The following is a 19,799-nucleotide window of genomic DNA, read 5'->3' as shown; positions in this document are numbered from 1 at the left end:
GAGTCAGTCAGTAGGTCAGAGGTTCATCGTCTCACATCCCTCTCTGCGTGCTGAACAGAAAATAACCTCCCACACTTTAGCCTCTTCACATCTGTGATCTTAATTTTCATAAAACAGTTTCATTATGTGTCACATACCTCTTTAACTCTATGTGTTCTGTCTGTTCCCACACATGTGCCGTGTTTGACATGAGTACAGATACTGAAACACAAAAGGCAATAAAACGTGCTGAAGAAGACGGATGAATCAAACAGGATGTGCACACTGTATGACTTCAATTTAGCACTCGTGTGATTTACTATATTTGTCATAAAAACACACAAACAACACTTTGTTGATCTGCCTCTCGATTCTGCCTGACTCTGACAGCGTGTTTGTCCTGTAAACTTAAATAAATATCAAATTTATTTCAAACCAACAGGAGGTTAAAGGACTTTAGCTGGAGCGGGCAATGTTTTATTTTGCAAAACCACAGAAACTGCAAAAATTCTGAAAACAGTGGTGAGGATTATTCAGACATTTAAAAACCAGTTCCAGGTTACTAAAATGTAAGAAGTCTGTTTTTATGGATCTGGATCGATGCCAATCACGCAATGATTTCCACACATTATGAATTGTATCACAATAACAGGTGCTTTGACTTCCCTTTTTATTTTTTATGTTATCTTTTATTAAAAGCTAGTTGCAAAATGTATCATTTACATTAACAGACAATCCATTTGAATCAAAATATAACATGACATTAAATACCTTAATCTGTGCATTAGTTCCAGTTTTTCTGTTTTTATTGTCTTTCATATTTTTTCCCCCAAAATAATTTAATGTTCACAGTGAAACAACCAAACAAATGAAATATAGTTTCATGAAGCCCCTCATGCACACAAAAAAATATATATATACATATATGTATTTTTTTTTTAACTTTTTGGGACTTAAGGGGCTCCGTAGAATAAAAAAAACCCCACAAAAGTAATCTTTATTGAGTTTAACCCTCATTTCACAGTTTAGATTCTGTGTAAACGGAGGAAATATTACAGCAGCTTTGTCTTTAGTGTTTTTCGCTGTTGTACCTCCAGGCCGGTAGGGGGCGATAGTGTTGCTGTAATACGCTTGTTGCTGTAACCCCGCCCCTCGCTCGGGGTGAAAAGAACAACAAGGAAGTGACAGAAAGCGTTTTGTTTTTGTGTTGTGTGTCTAATAAAGTCGCCGTTTATTGTCTGCTTACATGTTTTATCTGTGAGTGTGAGTTTAAGATAATGTTAGCCATAGTGTAGGTGACTCAGTAAACCAGCTGTCAGACTGTAGTTAGCTCGTTGCTGCTGTTAAAACATCAGTCTGTAGAAGAAGAATGGCAGACGAGGCTCCTTTCCAGTTTCTACATCACGAGTTGATTCAGTACATCTACAAGACGGCAGAAAACGGAGAGGCGGTAAGAAACTTTCATTGTACTTAAACTTTCTGTTCAATGGCTGGATTATCGTAACAGTTTGAAGTCGCTAATTTAGTAATTTGTGTCATTCATTTAGGAAAATGGGAGAAATATCACCAAACTGGAGAACATGGGCTTCAGAGTGGGCCAAGGACTGATGGAGAGGTAACTGAGGATTTTTCTGTTTGTTATATAATAATAATAATATAATAATAACTTTATTTCTACAGCACCTTTTTAAAAACACAGGTTTACAAAGTGCTTTGACAAACAGCAAAAACAAGAACAAACTAAACCAAACACAGAAGAACATAAACAACAACAAGAACATAACAAATGCAAAATACTAAAATAATTAAATACAATTCAACAGAAAAGAACCCAAAGTGCACGATACCCAACAGACATGTATAACCTGACCATCACAAGAACCATGATAAGAACCCAGGAAACACAAGAACCCAACAACATGAGCTGAGACCAAGAGGAACCAAAGATTTAAAAAGATGTAAGAAACTGAAAGAGCTGAAAAAAATAAAAAGATAACAGCAATAAGAAGGTAAGAGCAGTAAAAGAAATAAAAACAAGTGGTTAAAGGATACAAAAAACTATAATATTAATAAAATAAAAAGCAAATATAAAACATAAATATAAATAAATAATATAAAATACTAAATAATAATTTGAATCATCACAAACTCTTCAAGAGGTGATCAGAGACAGATGTATCATTTAAAGTATTTTGAAGGATATATGTAATTGATTAACATCTCTAAGAACAGAAGTGTTATTATTTATGAATAAAACACTCGGAGCAATGCGACACACAGTAGTCCACTTCCAGGGTTTCACAAATGTTCCCATGCAAAGGACCCCCACATTGCATACAATATAGTTATGTTAAGCCCCAAAATAAAATAAAATGCTCCTTTTAATCAAATAAATAGCTAAATCTGGGGCGCTGGTGGCGCAGTGGTTGGTGCGCGCGCCCTATGTATGGAGGCTGTGGTCTTCCGGGCGGGCGGCCCAGGTTCGAATCCGGCCTGTGGCTCCTTTCCTGCATGTCATTCCCTACTCTCTCTCGCTCTCTGATTTCCTACTCTATCCACCGTCCTATCTCTCAGATAAAGGCCCAAAAAGCCCAAAAATAAATCATTAAAAAAAGAAGCAAAATCTTAATTTCCTTGTGGAGCAAGGTGGAGAGTGACAGACAGTGAGAGAAGAAATAAGTGAACTGGTGGCTCTATGGAAGAAATGTGTAACATTATTTGAACACAATATAAACTATATTGGTGTCAAATATATTGTCTTAGTCTTATCCTAGATCTCGTTTGAAAATAGATCCATTGATCTTAAAAGACTCTTAGTGTTGACCCGTCCTATCCCTCAGACCTGAAAAGCAAGTCGCGCAAACATTTTCAAACATTTTTGTCTCCAGACTGACAAAAGAGACGGCCCGGTTCAAAGACGAGCTGGACGTCATGAAGTTCATCTGTAAAGACTTCTGGACCTGTGTGTTCAAGAAGCAAATAGACAACCTGAGAACCAATCACCAGGTAACTCTGCGGTCTCATTCACTCACCATTATTCCTACAGTTTAACCCGATCATCAACATAGCCACCTATACCACTGTGTGCTGTGTTGATGTGATGCTGCTGTGTGTTTCAGGGCATCTATGTTCTGCAGGACAACAAGTACAGATTGCTGAGTCAGCTGTCAGCGGGGAAACAGTATCTGGATCTAGCTCCAAAGGTGCGCAGCTGATCCCAGATCAGGAGGGCTTTACGCAGCTCCACATTCACATTTATGAATCAGATAATAAACGGTATGATGATGAGTCCATCCCTCCTCATCGTATGACACTGCTGACCGTTTGTCTCCCCAGTACCTGGCCTTCACCTGCGGCCTGGTGAGAGGAGCTCTGTCCAACCTGGGAGTGAAGAGTATTGTGACGGCCGAGGTCTCCATCATGCCCGCATGTAAGACACTTTGCATCACCGCTCTGTCGTCCAATCAGAGACAATCTGAAATAGACAGAGATTGGTTGACCGAATTGGTTCTTTTTCAGGAGTTTTTCTACCCACATCTCTCTGTAATCATTGACAAATAAAAACCGTAGTCGACCGTAGTCAAGACAACCGGGTGAAACCGACCTGTGGAAGACAATATGTTTACAGACGAGCTAAAGTATCCGAGTAGAATTTACAGGAGGTTTCTATCACAGCAGCGCATACAGCAACAGTACAGCAGCTTTCAATTAAGCATGGAATAAATACCTCATGCTTAAGAGGTATTTATTGGTTCTGTCCACTAGGTGGCAGTCCGACATCACACCTGGAATTGACAACATATGAACATACAAAATTGTGATGTCAGACACATTGGTTGTGTTTGAAATCACTCACTCAATCCCTTTTCATTACACAGGGAGTTTTCTGTAGTGGACTATATAATACACTCACTCAGCACAATTAAAAAAAAAAAAAAAGGTTAATGGACTTAAAGGTTTTATATGTGATTTTTCACACTTAAATATAATATAAATCAAGTATATCCTCTGAAAATAACTCTGTGAGTCATGACTGTCTACAATGGGTGTAACACCCGAGTCCCACTGTCTGTGATGTTTTCAGAGTTTTCCCGAGTCCTATCTTCAGTTTGTTTACATTGCCGGGACGGCCAGCCGGCTCCTCCCCTCACATATGAAAGTTGTTTAATTGAGGGACTAGAGAAAAGAAGAATAACATACTGTACTCACTGCTTAACTGTGTTTCTAGATCACACTCATTTCAGGTAAATTTACATGCAGTGTGAAGATACGAGCATAATAAAGATCGCTAGCATTAGCATGCTAACACAACAATGCAGCGTGAGTTGTTTCGGTTTCATGCTGGTGCTCAAGGGCGACATCTGCTGGATCAAAAAATCGCATAGTAGGCCTTTAAGCTTGTTATGACTACTCAAAGTGCTTTGACACCACAGGTCACACCTAACCATGTAAAAAGCTGTTAGCACATTAGAGACTGCTGGAGTCTGCAGACATATTTGTCAGCCTTCTCTCTGACATTCCTGTCCTGCTGTCTTTTTTTGCATTAAAATAATTTAAAACCATCTGAGCCAAAGGAACAAAGAGCGGTTGTATATGTTGTAGTGACTTTTTTTAAAAACAAAGCCAATATTGTCCAAAGCGGTCACCACTGAGGTGTGAGTTGTGGAACCATTCCCAGACTTGGCTCTTGGTGTCGCAACAAACAAACACCTGATACGCTTTTCCTCGAGAGTCTTCAATCTGTTTGTTTTAGTCCATGATCAGGATTCAATAATGCACATAAATGTCTCATTACGTCTAAAACATAATAAAACATTTACATTCAAGTCCACGACCAGGCACAATGGAGACAGTCAACAAAACGATAAGCCTCAAAACACACGCCTGAATCCAGTTACCTGGAGCCTTGGCTTTATGCACAGAATAAGCCAGGACTCTACCCAGTGGTCAGTATCGGTATTACACTCAAAATACAAATTCACAGTGTTGTGTTTGAGTTTGATTCTGTGCAAAGATAAAATAAAAGAAGCATTTTGGCTACAACACGTGTAAATTAAATGTTTAGACTAATGCATCTTTTTCTCTCTCTTCTTTGTTCTGCAGGTAAATTCCAAGTAATGATCCAAAAGATGTAGCCGCCATCAGACGCCTGCACACACACTGCACTCATTAATGCCTTCTTATATCTTAAAGTTGTTGTCGGGGGGAAAAGGGAAGTGCTCTTTATTATCTGTATAAAACACTCGTCTTTACACTCTGAGGATCACAGAGATGATATGTCAATATTATCCTACTTGAACAACTCTTTCCAGTGCCATGGTGATTCATTATGAGATTGATTATTTAGTTTTATTCTCTTTTTGTTACAAAGCTCAGAAAATGAATGTGTGATGAAATATTGTATGTATGGTTGGCACCATCTAGTGGCGTTTAGAAAAACTACTCGATGACAGTCAAACCTCTTACTCACTAAACTGTTTATCATTTTTAAATCATTATAATATATTGATTCAAATCTGTATGTGTATAAAAAAGTACAATATATATACATTAAAAAACACTGCAAGTTAATAAAGAAGAGATGTCTTTAGTGCTCTTAATCAAAAGCTTTAAAATCAGTTGATGTAAGAAAAACATGTACATGCACAGACTTCATATTAATATATCAAAGTAAGGACATGTAGCAAAAAAAAGCTGGGCAACTTTAAGGTCACATATCATCACCATGTTCCTCTAACTCTAATGTGTCTCTAGTCTGTCTACAAACCCCCCAATGATGAGAAAAGTCCATCCTCTCTGTATTTTGCCTGCTCCACTTTTCAGTAAATGTGTGCTCAAACAGGCTGTTTGGAGATTTACCCTTCATGACATCACAAAGGGCAGTAACCCCTCCCCCAGGTGGGTGACACTCCCACAGCTAGGTGTTTGTTCTGCCCTCTGAGTCTGCCTTCTCACCGTAAACAATAGGACATGGAGTGAGAAAGCACCGAGTACACCCAAGCCCTTCCAGAGAGGGGGCGTGGTCAGGCACAGCTCATTTACATATTTAAAGGTACAGACACATAAACAGCCTGTTCTGAGCAGGGCTGAAATAGAGGGGTTTATAGACATGATCAAATACAAGATCAGAGTGGATTTAGAGCAAGAAACTACTTCACATACATGTTTTGAGGAGCTCTGAGATTTATTTAAACTGGTTGAAGAGGAGGAGGATATGTGACCTTTAAATTAACCAAAAGAAAAAAAAAAAGGTTAAGAATAAAGTATGAATAAATGAAGACGTTTCCCTCTGATTACAAACCTCCTCACAGATTAAATAATCGTAGCCCTGATAGTGGGCAGCAGTATTACGACGGCATGAAAACAACAGACTCTCCTTTCACTGATGAATTGAAATATAAAGATGAATGTACATAAATCACAGCAGCTGTCCGTCTAAACTCCAGTGTAAAAACTCAGCAGCAACAGAATGTTTGGGTTGCCCGGCAACCATTATTTTTTTTCACTCCGGCTCTGTAACCGTTTGGATTTGTTTTGATTCGAAATGTTATTTCTGCCATGATGAGTGGTTGGAATCTTTGTGACATCACGCCATGACATCAGAGATCAAAGGCACCAGATCTTAGTAGGGTCAGCTCAGAAAGTGAAGTCGTCTTGATGCGTCGCAGCAGCTGGATAGGAGAGACTTTAATAACCACACGGGTAGTTTAGTGCCGGTCGGTCATTAATCGTTTTACATTTGACATTTTAGATTGGAAGATTGCAAGATTTGGACTTGAATTGATCCATAACACTACTTAATACTGAAACACAAAGGTTTATCGTTGAAAAAAGTGGTTTTAGGGTTTAGTTACTCTTTAAAGACACAGCGAATCAAAACAATGCAGAGCCCAAACGCCAATCAGAGCACGGTGCAGACATTCCCGATGCTGACGACCGAGACTCTCCGTCCTGTCATTGACATGTTCCTAGATAGGCTCACTTTTGATCAGTGGGTCAGTCTGGCGGACAGCTCCGCTGACATGAGCACCAAAGCGTTAGTCACGACCTTGTGTGTTGATATCGTGCAAACTTTAACAAAACACATTTTCATGGCATTGGAGAGGAAGGACTCTCAACAGAGTCCTCCAAAATCATCCAGATGCTCCTCAGGGTCCAGTAGCTCTCGGAAGAGCATTACAGGGAGGCAAATTCAAGACTGTCTGGGCGACATTGTTACTCTGACTCTTGCGGAGGCGCTAGAGGTCAATGAGGAGATCCACTGCTGGAGCATAAACAAGGTGAACGGGCTTGTTGTGAAAGAAGTCACAGAGAGGATGAACTCTGACTGGGTCAGCGAGGGAAAAGAACCACAGGCCTCCAAGAAATTCACGGGGAGACTGAAACAAATTTCTCAAAATCTTATGACAGTTCTTAGTCAGTTTATATCATTTGAGCCAAGAGAGTCACGTCTCTCTCGTGAACTCGTGGCAGAGGAGGAGGAGGAGCTGGCTGAAGACGAGACATGTCTGAGCCCGGTGACTCCCCTGATGGACGATGATGAGCCCGACTATTCCTCTAAGGAGGGTCTATTTAGCACTGAAGACGTGAAGATGATCCTGAAGGAACTGGCGGGGGGAATCCAGGTTTTTGAGGCTGAAGCTGTCTTCTCAGACGAGGAATTCGCCTGGCTCGAGGACAACACTGAGCAGGATTTAAACAAGGCAGCTTCTGACATCGTTGAAGCTATGGAGAGGGATTTCCCACTTGAGACAACCAGCAGGGACTGTGCATCAGTCGGATCTAAGGAAACAGCCTTGTGGCAGAAGGTCACGAGGAGAATTAAGACCTTCTTTGTGCATAAATTTGCTAAAGAATCGATCCTTCACTTTTTTGTAAAACTGAGGAACAAGTTTGCCAAATCACTTCCCAAAAAGGACAAAGAATCCATGAAGCTGTTAATTGACGGCGTGGATTGGATTGTGGATGATCTGATCAGAGAGGAAGATAAGGACAATAATGTGATGTGCATTTATAGAAGAATGGCCAGAGACATCACCAACGGGGAGTACGAGCTAACAGAGAAGCACCTGGCTGAATTCATATTCTTACAGCTATCACCGGACAAAAAACAAAAAGTCTCAATGATGGGTTTCATTCATACCGAGGTCGACTCCTTCATGAAGCTGATGTGGAACTGGCTAAACCAGCAGATACAGCACCGGAGCTGCCCCGCCGCCACCGCTCTGATGATGATCGGGGGAGTCGTGGAAAAGAGTCAGACTTCAGCATTAAGGGATGAAGCTGAGGAGACTGAAGGACACATGTGGGACAGGCTAACCTGTGAGGTTATGGTGACTGGGCTGGTGGATCACATTCTGAAAAAGACTCCGGTCCATCCATCCAGTGACACCTACCAATCCACCATCACAGCAATGACGGAGCTGCTCTGGGTAAAGATGAAAGACTCTGAAATGATTTTCGATCCCAGCACAGACAATTTAAAAAAGATGTTCAAGAAGCTGCACAAAGAACTCAAGAAGGAAATTGGTGAAGAGACGCTGTGGTGGCGCATGGTATTTCAGGAGGAGCCCGTCATCAGGTACAGTGTTAACACTCTGGAGAAGCACCTGTTAATTCCAAAACAGAGCAGCAAGGTTAAGCAGTTCTTCAAGAACGCATGCAAGATCATGGCCAAGCCGTTCGTGTACACCTTCAGATGTGGCTAACTTCATGAAGCTGATGTGGAACTGACTAAACCAGCAGATACAGCACCGGAGCTGCCCCGCCGCCACCGCTCTGATGATGATCGGGGGAGTCGTGGAAAAGAGTCAGACTTCAGCATTAAGGGATGAAGCTGAGGAGACTGAAGGACGCATGTGGGACAGGCTAACCTGTGAGGTTATGGTGACTGGGCTGGTGGATCACATTCTGAAAAAGACTCTGGTCCATCCATCCAGTGACACCTACCAATCCACCATCACAGCAATGACGGAGCTGCTCTGGGTAAAGATGAAAGACTCTGAAATGATTTTCGATCCCAGCACAGACAATTTAAAAAAGATGTTCAAGAAGCTGCACAAAGAACTCAAGAAGGAAATTGGTGAAGAGACGCTGTGGTGGCGCATGGTATTTCAGGAGGAGCCCGTCATCAGGTACAGTGTTAACACTCTGGAGAAGCACCTGTTAATTCCAAAACAGAGCAGCAAGGTTAAGCAGTTCTTCAAGAACGCATGCAAGATCATGGCCAAGCCGTTCGTGTACACCTTCAGATGTGGCTAAAGGAGTCATCATGGACAATACAAGGGTGCGTGGGTGGCACACTGGGGCCTGAAGTCCCGCCTCATGTCTCTCTTACTCTCTGTGCTACCAGCCTCACTTTGGCTAGGAGCACAGAGAGTTCAAGCTGGATGAGATGCAGGACTTCAGGTCCCTGCAGGACCACAGAGGGGGGGGAGTGGGTTTACTCCGAGCGCTTCGGTTCTCCCACAGTTAATTCAATTCGGCCAAAATAATTCAATTAGAAAATATTTTTGATTCAACTAATTTTAAAAACTCCTTCCTGGAATTTCTTCACAAATTCAATGTGATAAAAAAAAAAAAAAAAAAGATCAATAAATGATATAAAGTCAAAACAGATTTAAAAAGTTGCATTTGTCTTTTAACCTTCCTGATGTTTTGTTGAGGTTTCCTCTGCCTCTGGTTTGAACTGAACTCTCTCTCTTACTTTGGGCTCTATTTTTCTCTTTACAATTCAAAGTTTATCAGAAATCTGTTTTTAAAACACACACACAAAGAGAAGTTTTTTGAGTACAGGTGTTGGCAGAAGTGGTTAAGTATGACGTTATCCACCGCTGTCCTTGGTCCTGAATGTCCGGACTGCACGGCTCTACTCGTGGTGCTGGTACTTTCCAGGGTCCTGATTTCTAGTTTGCTGGTAAATTAAATACATTTATGGACAAAAGATGTAGCCGCCATCAGACGCCTGCACACACACTGCACTCATTAATGCCTTCTTATATCTTAAAGTTGTTGTCGGGGGGAAAAGGGAAGTGCTCTTTATTATCTGTATAAAACACTCGTCTTTACACTCTGAGGATCACAGAGATGATATGTCAATATTATCCTACTTGAACAACTCTTTCCAGTGCCATGGTGATTCATTATGAGATTGATTATTTAGTTTTATTCTCTTTTTGTTACAAAGCTCAGAAAATGAATGTGTGATGAAATATTGTATGTATGGTTGGCACCATCTAGTGGCGTTTAGAAAAACTACTCGATGACAGTCAAACCTCTTACTCACTAAACTGTTTATCATTTTTAAATCATTATAATATATTGATTCAAATCTGTATGTGTATAAAAAAGTACAATATATATACATTAAAAAACACTGCAAGTTAATAAAGAAGAGATGTCTTTAGTGCTCTTAATCAAAAGCTTTAAAATCAGTTGATGTAAGAAAAACATGTACATGCACAGACTTCATATTAATATATCAAAGTAAGGACATGTAGCAAAAAAAAGCTGGGCAACTTTAAGGTCACATATCATCACCATGTTCCTCTAACTCTAATGTGTCTCTAGTCTGTCTACAAACCCCCCAATGATGAGAAAAGTCCATCCTCTCTGTATTTTGCCTGCTCCACTTTTCAGTAAATGTGTGCTCAAACAGGCTGTTTGGAGATTTACCCTTCATGACATCACAAAGGGCAGTAACCCCTCCCCCAGGTGGGTGACACTCCCACAGCGAGGTGTTTGTTCTGCCCTCTGAGTCTGCCTTCTCACCGTAAACAATAGGACATGGAGTGAGAAAGCACCGAGTACACCCAAGCCCTTCCAGAGAGGGGGCGTGGTCAGGCACAGCTCATTTACATATTTAAAGGTACAGACACATAAACAGCCTGTTCTGAGCAGGGCTGAAATAGAGGGGTTTATAGACATGATCAAATACAAGATCAGAGTGGATTTAGAGCAAGAAACTACTTCACATACATGTTTTGAGGAGCTCTGAGATTTATTTAAACTGGTTGAAGAGGAGGAGGATATGTGACCTTTAAATTAACCAAAAGAAAAAAAAAAAGGTTAAGAATAAAGTATGAATAAATGAAGACGTTTCCCTCTGATTACAAACCTCCTCACAGATTAAATAATCGTAGCCCTGATAGTGGGCAGCAGTATTACGACGGCATGAAAACAACAGACTCTCCTTTCACTGATGAATTGAAATATAAAGATGAATGTACATAAATCACAGCAGCTGTCCGTCTAAACTCCAGTGTAAAAACTCAGCAGCAACAGAATGTTTGGGTTGCCCGGCAACCATTATTTTTTTTCACTCCGGCTCTGTAACCGTTTGGATTTGTTTTGATTCGAAATGTTATTTCGGCCATGATGAGTGGTTGGAATCTTTGTGACATCACGCCATGACATCAGAGATCAAAGGCACCAGATCTTAGTAGGGTCAGCTCAGAAAGTGAAGTCGTCTTGATGCGTCGCAGCAGCTGGATAGGAGAGACTTTAATAACCACACGGGTAGTTTAGTGCCGGTCGGTCATTAATCGTTTTACATTTGACATTTTAGATTGGAAGATTGCAAGATTTGGACTTGAATTGATCCATAACACTACTTAATACTGAAACACAAAGGTTTATCGTTGAAAAAAGTGGTTTTAGGGTTTAGTTACTCTTTAAAGACACAGCGAATCAAAACAATGCAGAGCCCAAACGCCAATCAGAGCACGGTGCAGACATTCCCGATGCTGACGACCGAGACTCTCCGTCCTGTCATTGACATGTTCCTAGATAGGCTCACTTTTGATCAGTGGGTCAGTCTGGCGGACAGCTCCGCTGACATGAGCACCAAAGCGTTAGTCACGACCTTGTGTGTTGATATCGTGCAAACTTTAACAAAACACATTTTCATGGCATTGGAGAGGAAGGACTCTCAACAGAGTCCTCCAAAATCATCCAGATGCTCCTCAGGGTCCAGTAGCTCTCGGAAGAGCATTACAGGGAGGCAAATTCAAGACTGTCTGGGCGACATTGTTACTCTGACTCTTGCGGAGGCGCTAGAGGTCAATGAGGAGATCCACTGCTGGAGCATAAACAAGGTGAACGGGCTTGTTGTGAAAGAAGTCACAGAGAGGATGAACTCTGACTGGGTCAGCGAGGGAAAAGAACCACAGGCCTCCAAGAAATTCACGGGGAGACTGAAACAAATTTCTCAAAATCTTATGACAGTTCTTAGTCAGTTTATATCATTTGAGCCAAGAGAGTCACGTCTCTCTCGTGAACTCGTGGCAGAGGAGGAGGAGGAGCTGGCTGAAGACGAGACATGTCTGAGCCCGGTGACTCCCCTGATGGACGATGATGAGCCCGACTATTCCTCTAAGGAGGGTCTATTTAGCACTGAAGACGTGAAGATGATCCTGAAGGAACTGGCGGGGGGAATCCAGGTTTTTGAGGCTGAAGCTGTCTTCTCAGACGAGGAATTCGCCTGGCTCGAGGACAACACTGAGCAGGATTTAAACAAGGCAGCTTCTGACATCGTTGAAGCTATGGAGAGGGATTTCCCACTTGAGACAACCAGCAGGGACTGTGCATCAGTCGGATCTAAGGAAACAGCCTTGTGGCAGAAGGTCACGAGGAGAATTAAGACCTTCTTTGTGCATAAATTTGCTAAAGAATCGATCCTTCACTTTTTTGTAAAACTGAGGAACAAGTTTGCCAAATCACTTCCCAAAAAGGACAAAGAATCCATGAAGCTGTTAATTGACGGCGTGGATTGGATTGTGGATGATCTGATCAGAGAGGAAGATAAGGACAATAATGTGATGTGCATTTATAGAAGAATGGCCAGAGACATCACCAACGGGGAGTACGAGCTAACAGAGAAGCACCTGGCTGAATTCATATTCTTACAGCTATCACCGGACAAAAAACAAAAAGTCTCAATGATGGGTTTCATTCATACCGAGGTCGACTCCTTCATGAAGCTGATGTGGAACTGGCTAAACCAGCAGATACAGCACCGGAGCTGCCCCGCCGCCACCGCTCTGATGATGATCGGGGGAGTCGTGGAAAAGAGTCAGACTTCAGCATTAAGGGATGAAGCTGAGGAGACTGAAGGACACATGTGGGACAGGCTAACCTGTGAGGTTATGGTGACTGGGCTGGTGGATCACATTCTGAAAAAGACTCTGGTCCATCCATCCAGTGACACCTACCAATCCACCATCACAGCAATGACGGAGCTGCTCTGGGTAAAGATGAAAGACTCTGAAATGATTTTCGATCCCAGCACAGACAATTTAAAAAAGATGTTCAAGAAGCTGCACAAAGAACTCAAGAAGGAAATTGGTGAAGAGACGCTGTGGTGGCGCATGGTATTTCAGGAGGAGCCCGTCATCAGGTACAGTGTTAACACTCTGGAGAAGCACCTGTTAATTCCAAAACAGAGCAGCAAGGTTAAGCAGTTCTTCAAGAACGCATGCAAGATCATGGCCAAGCCGTTCGTGTACACCTTCAGATGTGGCTAACTTCATGAAGCTGATGTGGAACTGACTAAACCAGCAGATACAGCACCGGAGCTGCCCCGCCGCCACCGCTCTGATGATGATCGGGGGAGTCGTGGAAAAGAGTCAGACTTCAGCATTAAGGGATGAAGCTGAGGAGACTGAAGGACACATGTGGGACAGGCTAACCTGTGAGGTTATGGTGACTGGGCTGGTGGATCACATTCTGAAAAAGACTCTGGTCCATCCATCCAGTGACACCTACCAATCCACCATCACAGCAATGACGGAGCTGCTCTGGGTAAAGATGAAAGACTCTGAAATGATTTTCGATCCCAGCACAGACAATTTAAAAAAGATGTTCAAGAAGCTGCACAAAGAACTCAAGAAGGAAATTGGTGAAGAGACGCTGTGGTGGCGCATGGTATTTCAGGAGGAGCCCGTCATCAGGTACAGTGTTAACACTCTGGAGAAGCACCTGTTAATTCCAAAACAGAGCAGCAAGGTTAAGCAGTTCTTCAAGAACGCATGCAAGATCATGGCCAAGCCGTTCGTGTACACCTTCAGATGTGGCTAAAGGAGTCATCATGGACAATACAAGGGTGCGTGGGTGGCACACTGGGGCCTGAAGTCCCGCCTCATGTCTCTCTTACTCTCTGTGCTACCAGCCTCACTTTGGCTAGGAGCACAGAGAGTTCAAGCTGGATGAGATGCAGGACTTCAGGTCCCTGCAGGACCACAGAGGGGGGGGAGTGGGTTTACTCCGAGCGCTTCGGTTCTCCCACAGTTAATTCAATTCGGCCAAAATAATTCAATTAGAAAATATTTTTGATTCAACTAATTTTAAAAACTCCTTCCTGGAATTTCTTCACAAATTCAATGTGATAAAAAAAAAAAAAAAAAAGATCAATAAATGATATAAAGTCAAAACAGATTTAAAAAGTTGCATTTGTCTTTTAACCTTCCTGATGTTTTGTTGAGGTTTCCTCTGCCTCTGGTTTGAACTGAACTCTCTCTCTTACTTTGGGCTCTATTTTTCTCTTTACAATTCAAAGTTTATCAGAAATCTGTTTTTAAAACACACACACAAAGAGAAGTTTTTTGAGTACAGGTGTTGGCAGAAGTGGTTAAGTATGACGTTATCCACCGCTGTCCTTGGTCCTGAATGTCCGGACTGCACGGCTCTACTCGTGGTGCTGGTACTTTCCAGGGTCCTGATTTCTAGTTTGCTGGTAAATTAAATACATTTATGGACAAAAGATGTAGCCGCCATCAGACGCCTGCACACACACTGCACTCATTAATGCCTTCTTATATCTTAAAGTTGTTGTCGGGGGGAAAAGGGAAGTGCTCTTTATTATCTGTATAAAACACTCGTCTTTACACTCTGAGGATCACAGAGATGATATGTCAATATTATCCTACTTGAACAACTCTTTCCAGTGCCATGGTGATTCATTATGAGATTGATTATTTAGTTTTATTCTCTTTTTGTTACAAAGCTCAGAAAATGAATGTGTGATGAAATATTGTATGTATGGTTGGCACCATCTAGTGGCGTTTAGAAAAACTACTCGATGACAGTCAAACCTCTTACTCACTAAACTGTTTATCATTTTTAAATCATTATAATATATTGATTCAAATCTGTATGTGTATAAAAAAGTACAATATATATACATTAAAAAACACTGCAAGTTAATAAAGAAGAGATGTCTTTAGTGCTCTTAATCAAAAGCTTTAAAATCAGTTGATGTAAGAAAAACATGTACATGCACAGACTTCATATTAATATATCAAAGTAAGGACATGTAGCAAAAAAAAGCTGGGCAACTTTAAGGTCACATATCATCACCATGTTCCTCTAACTCTAATGTGTCTCTAGTCTGTCTACAAACCCCCCAATGATGAGAAAAGTCCATCCTCTCTGTATTTTGCCTGCTCCACTTTTCAGTAAATGTGTGCTCAAACAGGCTGTTTGGAGATTTACCCTTCATGACATCACAAAGGGCAGTAACCCCTCCCCCAGGTGGGTGACACTCCCACAGCTAGGTGTTTGTTCTGCCCTCTGAGTCTGCCTTCTCACCGTAAACAATAGGACATGGAGCGAGAAAGCACCGAGTACACCCAAGCCCATCCAGAGAGGGGGCGTGGTCAGGCACAGCTCATTTACATATTTAAAGGTACAGACACATAAACAGCCTGTTCTGAGCAGGGCTGAAATAGAGGGGTTTATAGACATGATCAAATACAAGATCAGAGTGGATTTAGAGCAAGAAACTACTTCACATACATGTTTTGAGGAGCTCTGAGATTTGTTTAAACTGGTTGAAGAGGAGGAGGATATGTGGCCTTTAAATTAACCAAAAGAAAAAAAAAAAGGTTAAGAATAAAGTATGAATAAATGAAGACGTTTCCCTCTGATTACAAACCTCCTCACAGATTAAATAATCGTAGCCCTGATAGTGGGCAGCAGTATTACGACGGCATGAAAACAACAGACTCTCCTTTCACTGATGAATTGAAATATAAAGATGAATGTACATAAATCACAGCAGCTGTCCGTCTAAACTCCAGTGTAAAAACTCAGCAGCAACAGAATGTTTGGGTTGCCCGGCAACCGTTATTTTTTTTCACTCCGGCTCTGTAACCGTTTGGATTTGTTTTGATTCGAAATGTTATTTCGGCCATGATGAGTGGTTGGAATCTTTGTGACATCACGCCATGACATCAGAGATCAAAGGCACCAGATCTTAGTAGGGTCAGCTCAGAAAGTGAAGTCGTCTTGATGCGTCGCAGCAGCTGGATAGGAGAGACTTTAATAACCACACGGGTAATTTAGTGCCGGTCGGTCATTAATTGTTTTACATTTGACATTTTAGATTGGAAGATTGCAAGATTTGGACTTGAATTGATCCATAACACTACTTAATACTGAAACACAGAGGTTTATCGTTGAAAAAAGTGGTTTTAGGGTTTAGTTACTCTTTAAAGACACAGCGAATCAAAACAATGCAGAGCCCAAACGCCAATCAGAGCACGGTGCAGACATTCCCGATGCTGACGACCGAGACTCTCCGTCCTGTCATGGACATGTTCCTAGATAGGCTCACTTTTGATCAGTGGGTCAGTCTGGCGGACAGCTCCGATGACATGAGCGCCAAAGCGTTAGTCACGACCTTGTGTATTGATATCGTGCAAACTTTAACAAAACACATTTTCATGGCATTGGAGAGGAAGGACTCTCAACAGAGTCCTCCAAAATCATCCAGATGCTCCTCAGGGTCCAGTAGCTCTCGGAAGAGCATTACAAGGAGGCAAATTCAAGACTGTCTGGGCGACACTATTTCTCTGACTCTTGCGGAGGCGATAGGTGTCAATGAGGAGATCCATTGCCGGAGCATAGACAAGGTGACCGGGCTCGTTGTGAAAGAAGTCACAGAGAGGATGAACTCTGACTGGGTCAGCGAGGGAAAAGAACCACAGGCCTCCAAGAAATTCACTGGGAGACTGAAAAAAATGTCTCAAAATCTTATGACAGTTCTTAGAAAGTTTATGTCATTTGAGCCAAGAGAGTCAAGTCTCTCTCGTGAACTCGTGGCAGAGGAGGAGGAGGAGCTGGCTGAAGACGAGACATGTCTGAGCCCGGTGACTCCCCTGATGGACGATGATGAGCCCGACTATTCCTCTAAGGAGGGTCTATTTAGCACTGAAGACGTGAAGATGATCCTGAAGGAACTGGCGGGGGGAATCCAGGTTTTTGAGGCTGAAGCTGTCTTCTCAGACGAGGAATTCGCCTGGCTCGAGGACAACACTGAGCAGGATTTAAACAAGGCAGCTTCTGACATCGTTGAAGCTATGGAGAGGGATTTCCCACTTGAGACAACCAGCAGGGACTGTGCATCAGTCGAACCTAAGGAAACAGCCTTGTGGCAGAAGGTCACGAGGAGAATTAAGACCTTCTTTGTGCATAAATTTGCTAAAGAATCGATCCTTCACTTTTTTGTAAAACTGAGGAACAAGTTTGCCAAATCACTTCCCAAAAAGGACAAAGAATCCATGAAGCTGTTAATTGACGGCGTGGATTGGATTGTGGATGATCTGATCAGAGAGGAAGATAAGGACAATAATGTGATGTGCATTTATAGAAGAATGGCCAGAGACATCACCAACGGGGAGTACGAGCTAACAGAGAAGCACCTGGCTGAATTCATATTCTTACAGCTATCACCGGACAAAAAACAAAAAGTCTCAATGATGGGTTTCATTCATACCGAGGTCGACTCCTTCATGAAGCTGATGTGGAACTGGCTAAACCAGCAGATACAGCACCGGAGCTGCCCCGCCGCCACCGCTCTGATGATGATCGGGGGAGTCGTGGAAAAGAGTCAGACTTCAGCATTAAGGGATGAAGCTGAGGAGACTGAAGGACACATGTGGGACAGGCTAACCTGTGAGGTTATGGTGACTGGGCTGGTGGATCACATTCTGAAAAAGACTCTGGTCCATCCATCCAGTGACACCTACCAATCCACCATCACAGCAATGACGGAGCTGCTCCGGGTAAAGATGAAAGACTCTGAAATGATTTTTGATCCCAGCACAGACAATTTAAAAAAGATGTTCAAGAAGCTGCACAAAGAACTCAAGAAGGAAATTGGTGAAGAGACGCTGTGGTGGCGCATGGTATTTCAGGAGGAGCCCGTCATCAGGTACATTGTTAACACTCTGGAGAAGCACCTGTTAATTCCAAAACAGAGCAGCAAGGTTAAGCAGTTCTTCAAGAACGCATGCAAGATCATGGCCAAGCCGTTCGTGTACACCTTCAGATGTGGCTAAAGGAGTCATCATGGACAATACAAGGGTGCGTGGGTTGCACACTGGGGCCTGAAGTCCCGCCTCATGTCTCTCTTACTCTCTGTGCTACCAGCCTCACTTTGGCTAGGAGCACAGAGAGTTCAAGCTGGATGAGATGCAGGACTTCAGGTCCCTGCAGGACCACAGAGGGGGGGAAGTGGGTTTACTCCGAGCGCTTCGGTTCTCCCACAGTTAATTCAATTCGGCCAAAATAATTCAATTAGAAAATATTTTTGATTCAACTAATTTTAAAAACTCCTTCCTGGAATTTCTTCACAAATTCAATGTGATAAAAAAAAAAAAAAAAAAAAAGATCAATAAATGATATAAAGTCAAAACAGATTTAAAAAGTTGCTTTTGTCTTTTAACCTTCCTGATGTTTTGTTGAGGTTTCCTCTGCCTCTGGTTTGAACTGAACTCTCTCTCTTACTTTGGGCTCTATTTTTCTCTTTACAATTCAAAGTTTATCAGAAATCTGTTTTTAAAACACACACACAAAGAGAAGTTTTTTGAGTACAGGTGTTGGCAGAAGTGGTTAAGTATGACGTTATCCACCGCTGTCCTTGGTCCTGAATGTCCGGACTGCACGGCTCTACTCGTGGTGCTGGTACTTTCCAGGGTCCTGATTTCTAGTTTGCTGGTAAATTAAATACATTTATGGACAAATGGAAACAAGGAATAAAGATTTTTTTATATTTTGGAGGTCTAACAAACAACCACACTCTTATTCACAATATCTAGGAGACGAACTACACTACTACAGTTCTCTAAAATGGTTTGGATTTGGACTGCAGTACCCATTTTATACACTAGGGATCAGAGTTACATATTGCTCCTTTGAATTGATTTGTTTATTGAGAGAAAATTAAATAAACTGATGAACGTGAAGTCGTATTAGAAGCAGAAATGTCAACACGTTTTTTAGGTTCCAGTTTCCTAAATATGCTGATTAGATGATTTTGTTTTAATTATTTATAAATAAAGAGTCAATGTATGTCCACTTCTTTAAAGTCAAACTTTTTTGTATTCTTTTTGATGTTGCAAACAGCTGCTGGGATGAAAGATCATCAGGATTTTCTTGACATTATCTTTGAGCTTTGGAAAAAGGTTTTTGTTTACAGTTTTTATGTATTTTATAGTTGACTAGAAATAATGCTAAGCTGCAGTGCTAGTCAGGTACCTCCTCCTCCTCAAGGCTTGGGGTTTACCGTCTCCTAATGCAGGGGTTCCCAAACTTGCCATGCCAAGGACCCCCATATAGCATCGGCCTCTAGTGCGGCCCCCATATACTTGTAAATATTGTCACAACCTGGCTCAACATAGCAGTGACAAAAGAGGGAGACCACACATAGTCGGCAACATTATTCAAAGGAGTTTAATTAAATTAGTAAATTAAACAGTGTTAGATCTGTGAGGAGTATCAAACTCCAACCAAAGCACAAACAAACAAATGTTAACAGCAGT

The 19,799-nt window shown here is 41.9% G+C and overlaps 1 protein-coding gene across 1 annotated transcript; it reads left to right on the top strand.

Moving 5' to 3' along the window:
• Nucleotides 1-1,129: 1,129 nt before the first annotated feature.
• trappc6b (trafficking protein particle complex subunit 6B) lies at nucleotides 1,130-5,557 on the top strand. The gene is made up of 6 exons (XM_020630308.3): nucleotides 1,130-1,429; nucleotides 1,527-1,594; nucleotides 2,868-2,985; nucleotides 3,099-3,182; nucleotides 3,316-3,409; nucleotides 5,083-5,557. Exons 1-6 carry the CDS (start codon nucleotides 1,349-1,351, stop codon nucleotides 5,112-5,114), a joined length of 477 nt encoding a protein of 158 aa, XP_020485964.1. The 5' UTR covers nucleotides 1,130-1,348; the 3' UTR covers nucleotides 5,115-5,557.
• Nucleotides 5,558-19,799: the final 14,242 nt, after the last annotated feature.

The sequence above is a fragment of the Labrus bergylta genome, chromosome 12, assembly GCF_963930695.1.
Source record: "Labrus bergylta chromosome 12, fLabBer1.1, whole genome shotgun sequence".
In the NCBI taxonomy this organism is placed as follows: domain Eukaryota; kingdom Metazoa; phylum Chordata; class Actinopteri; order Labriformes; family Labridae; genus Labrus; species Labrus bergylta.
This window is presented reverse-complemented; position numbering and strand designations above follow the sequence as displayed.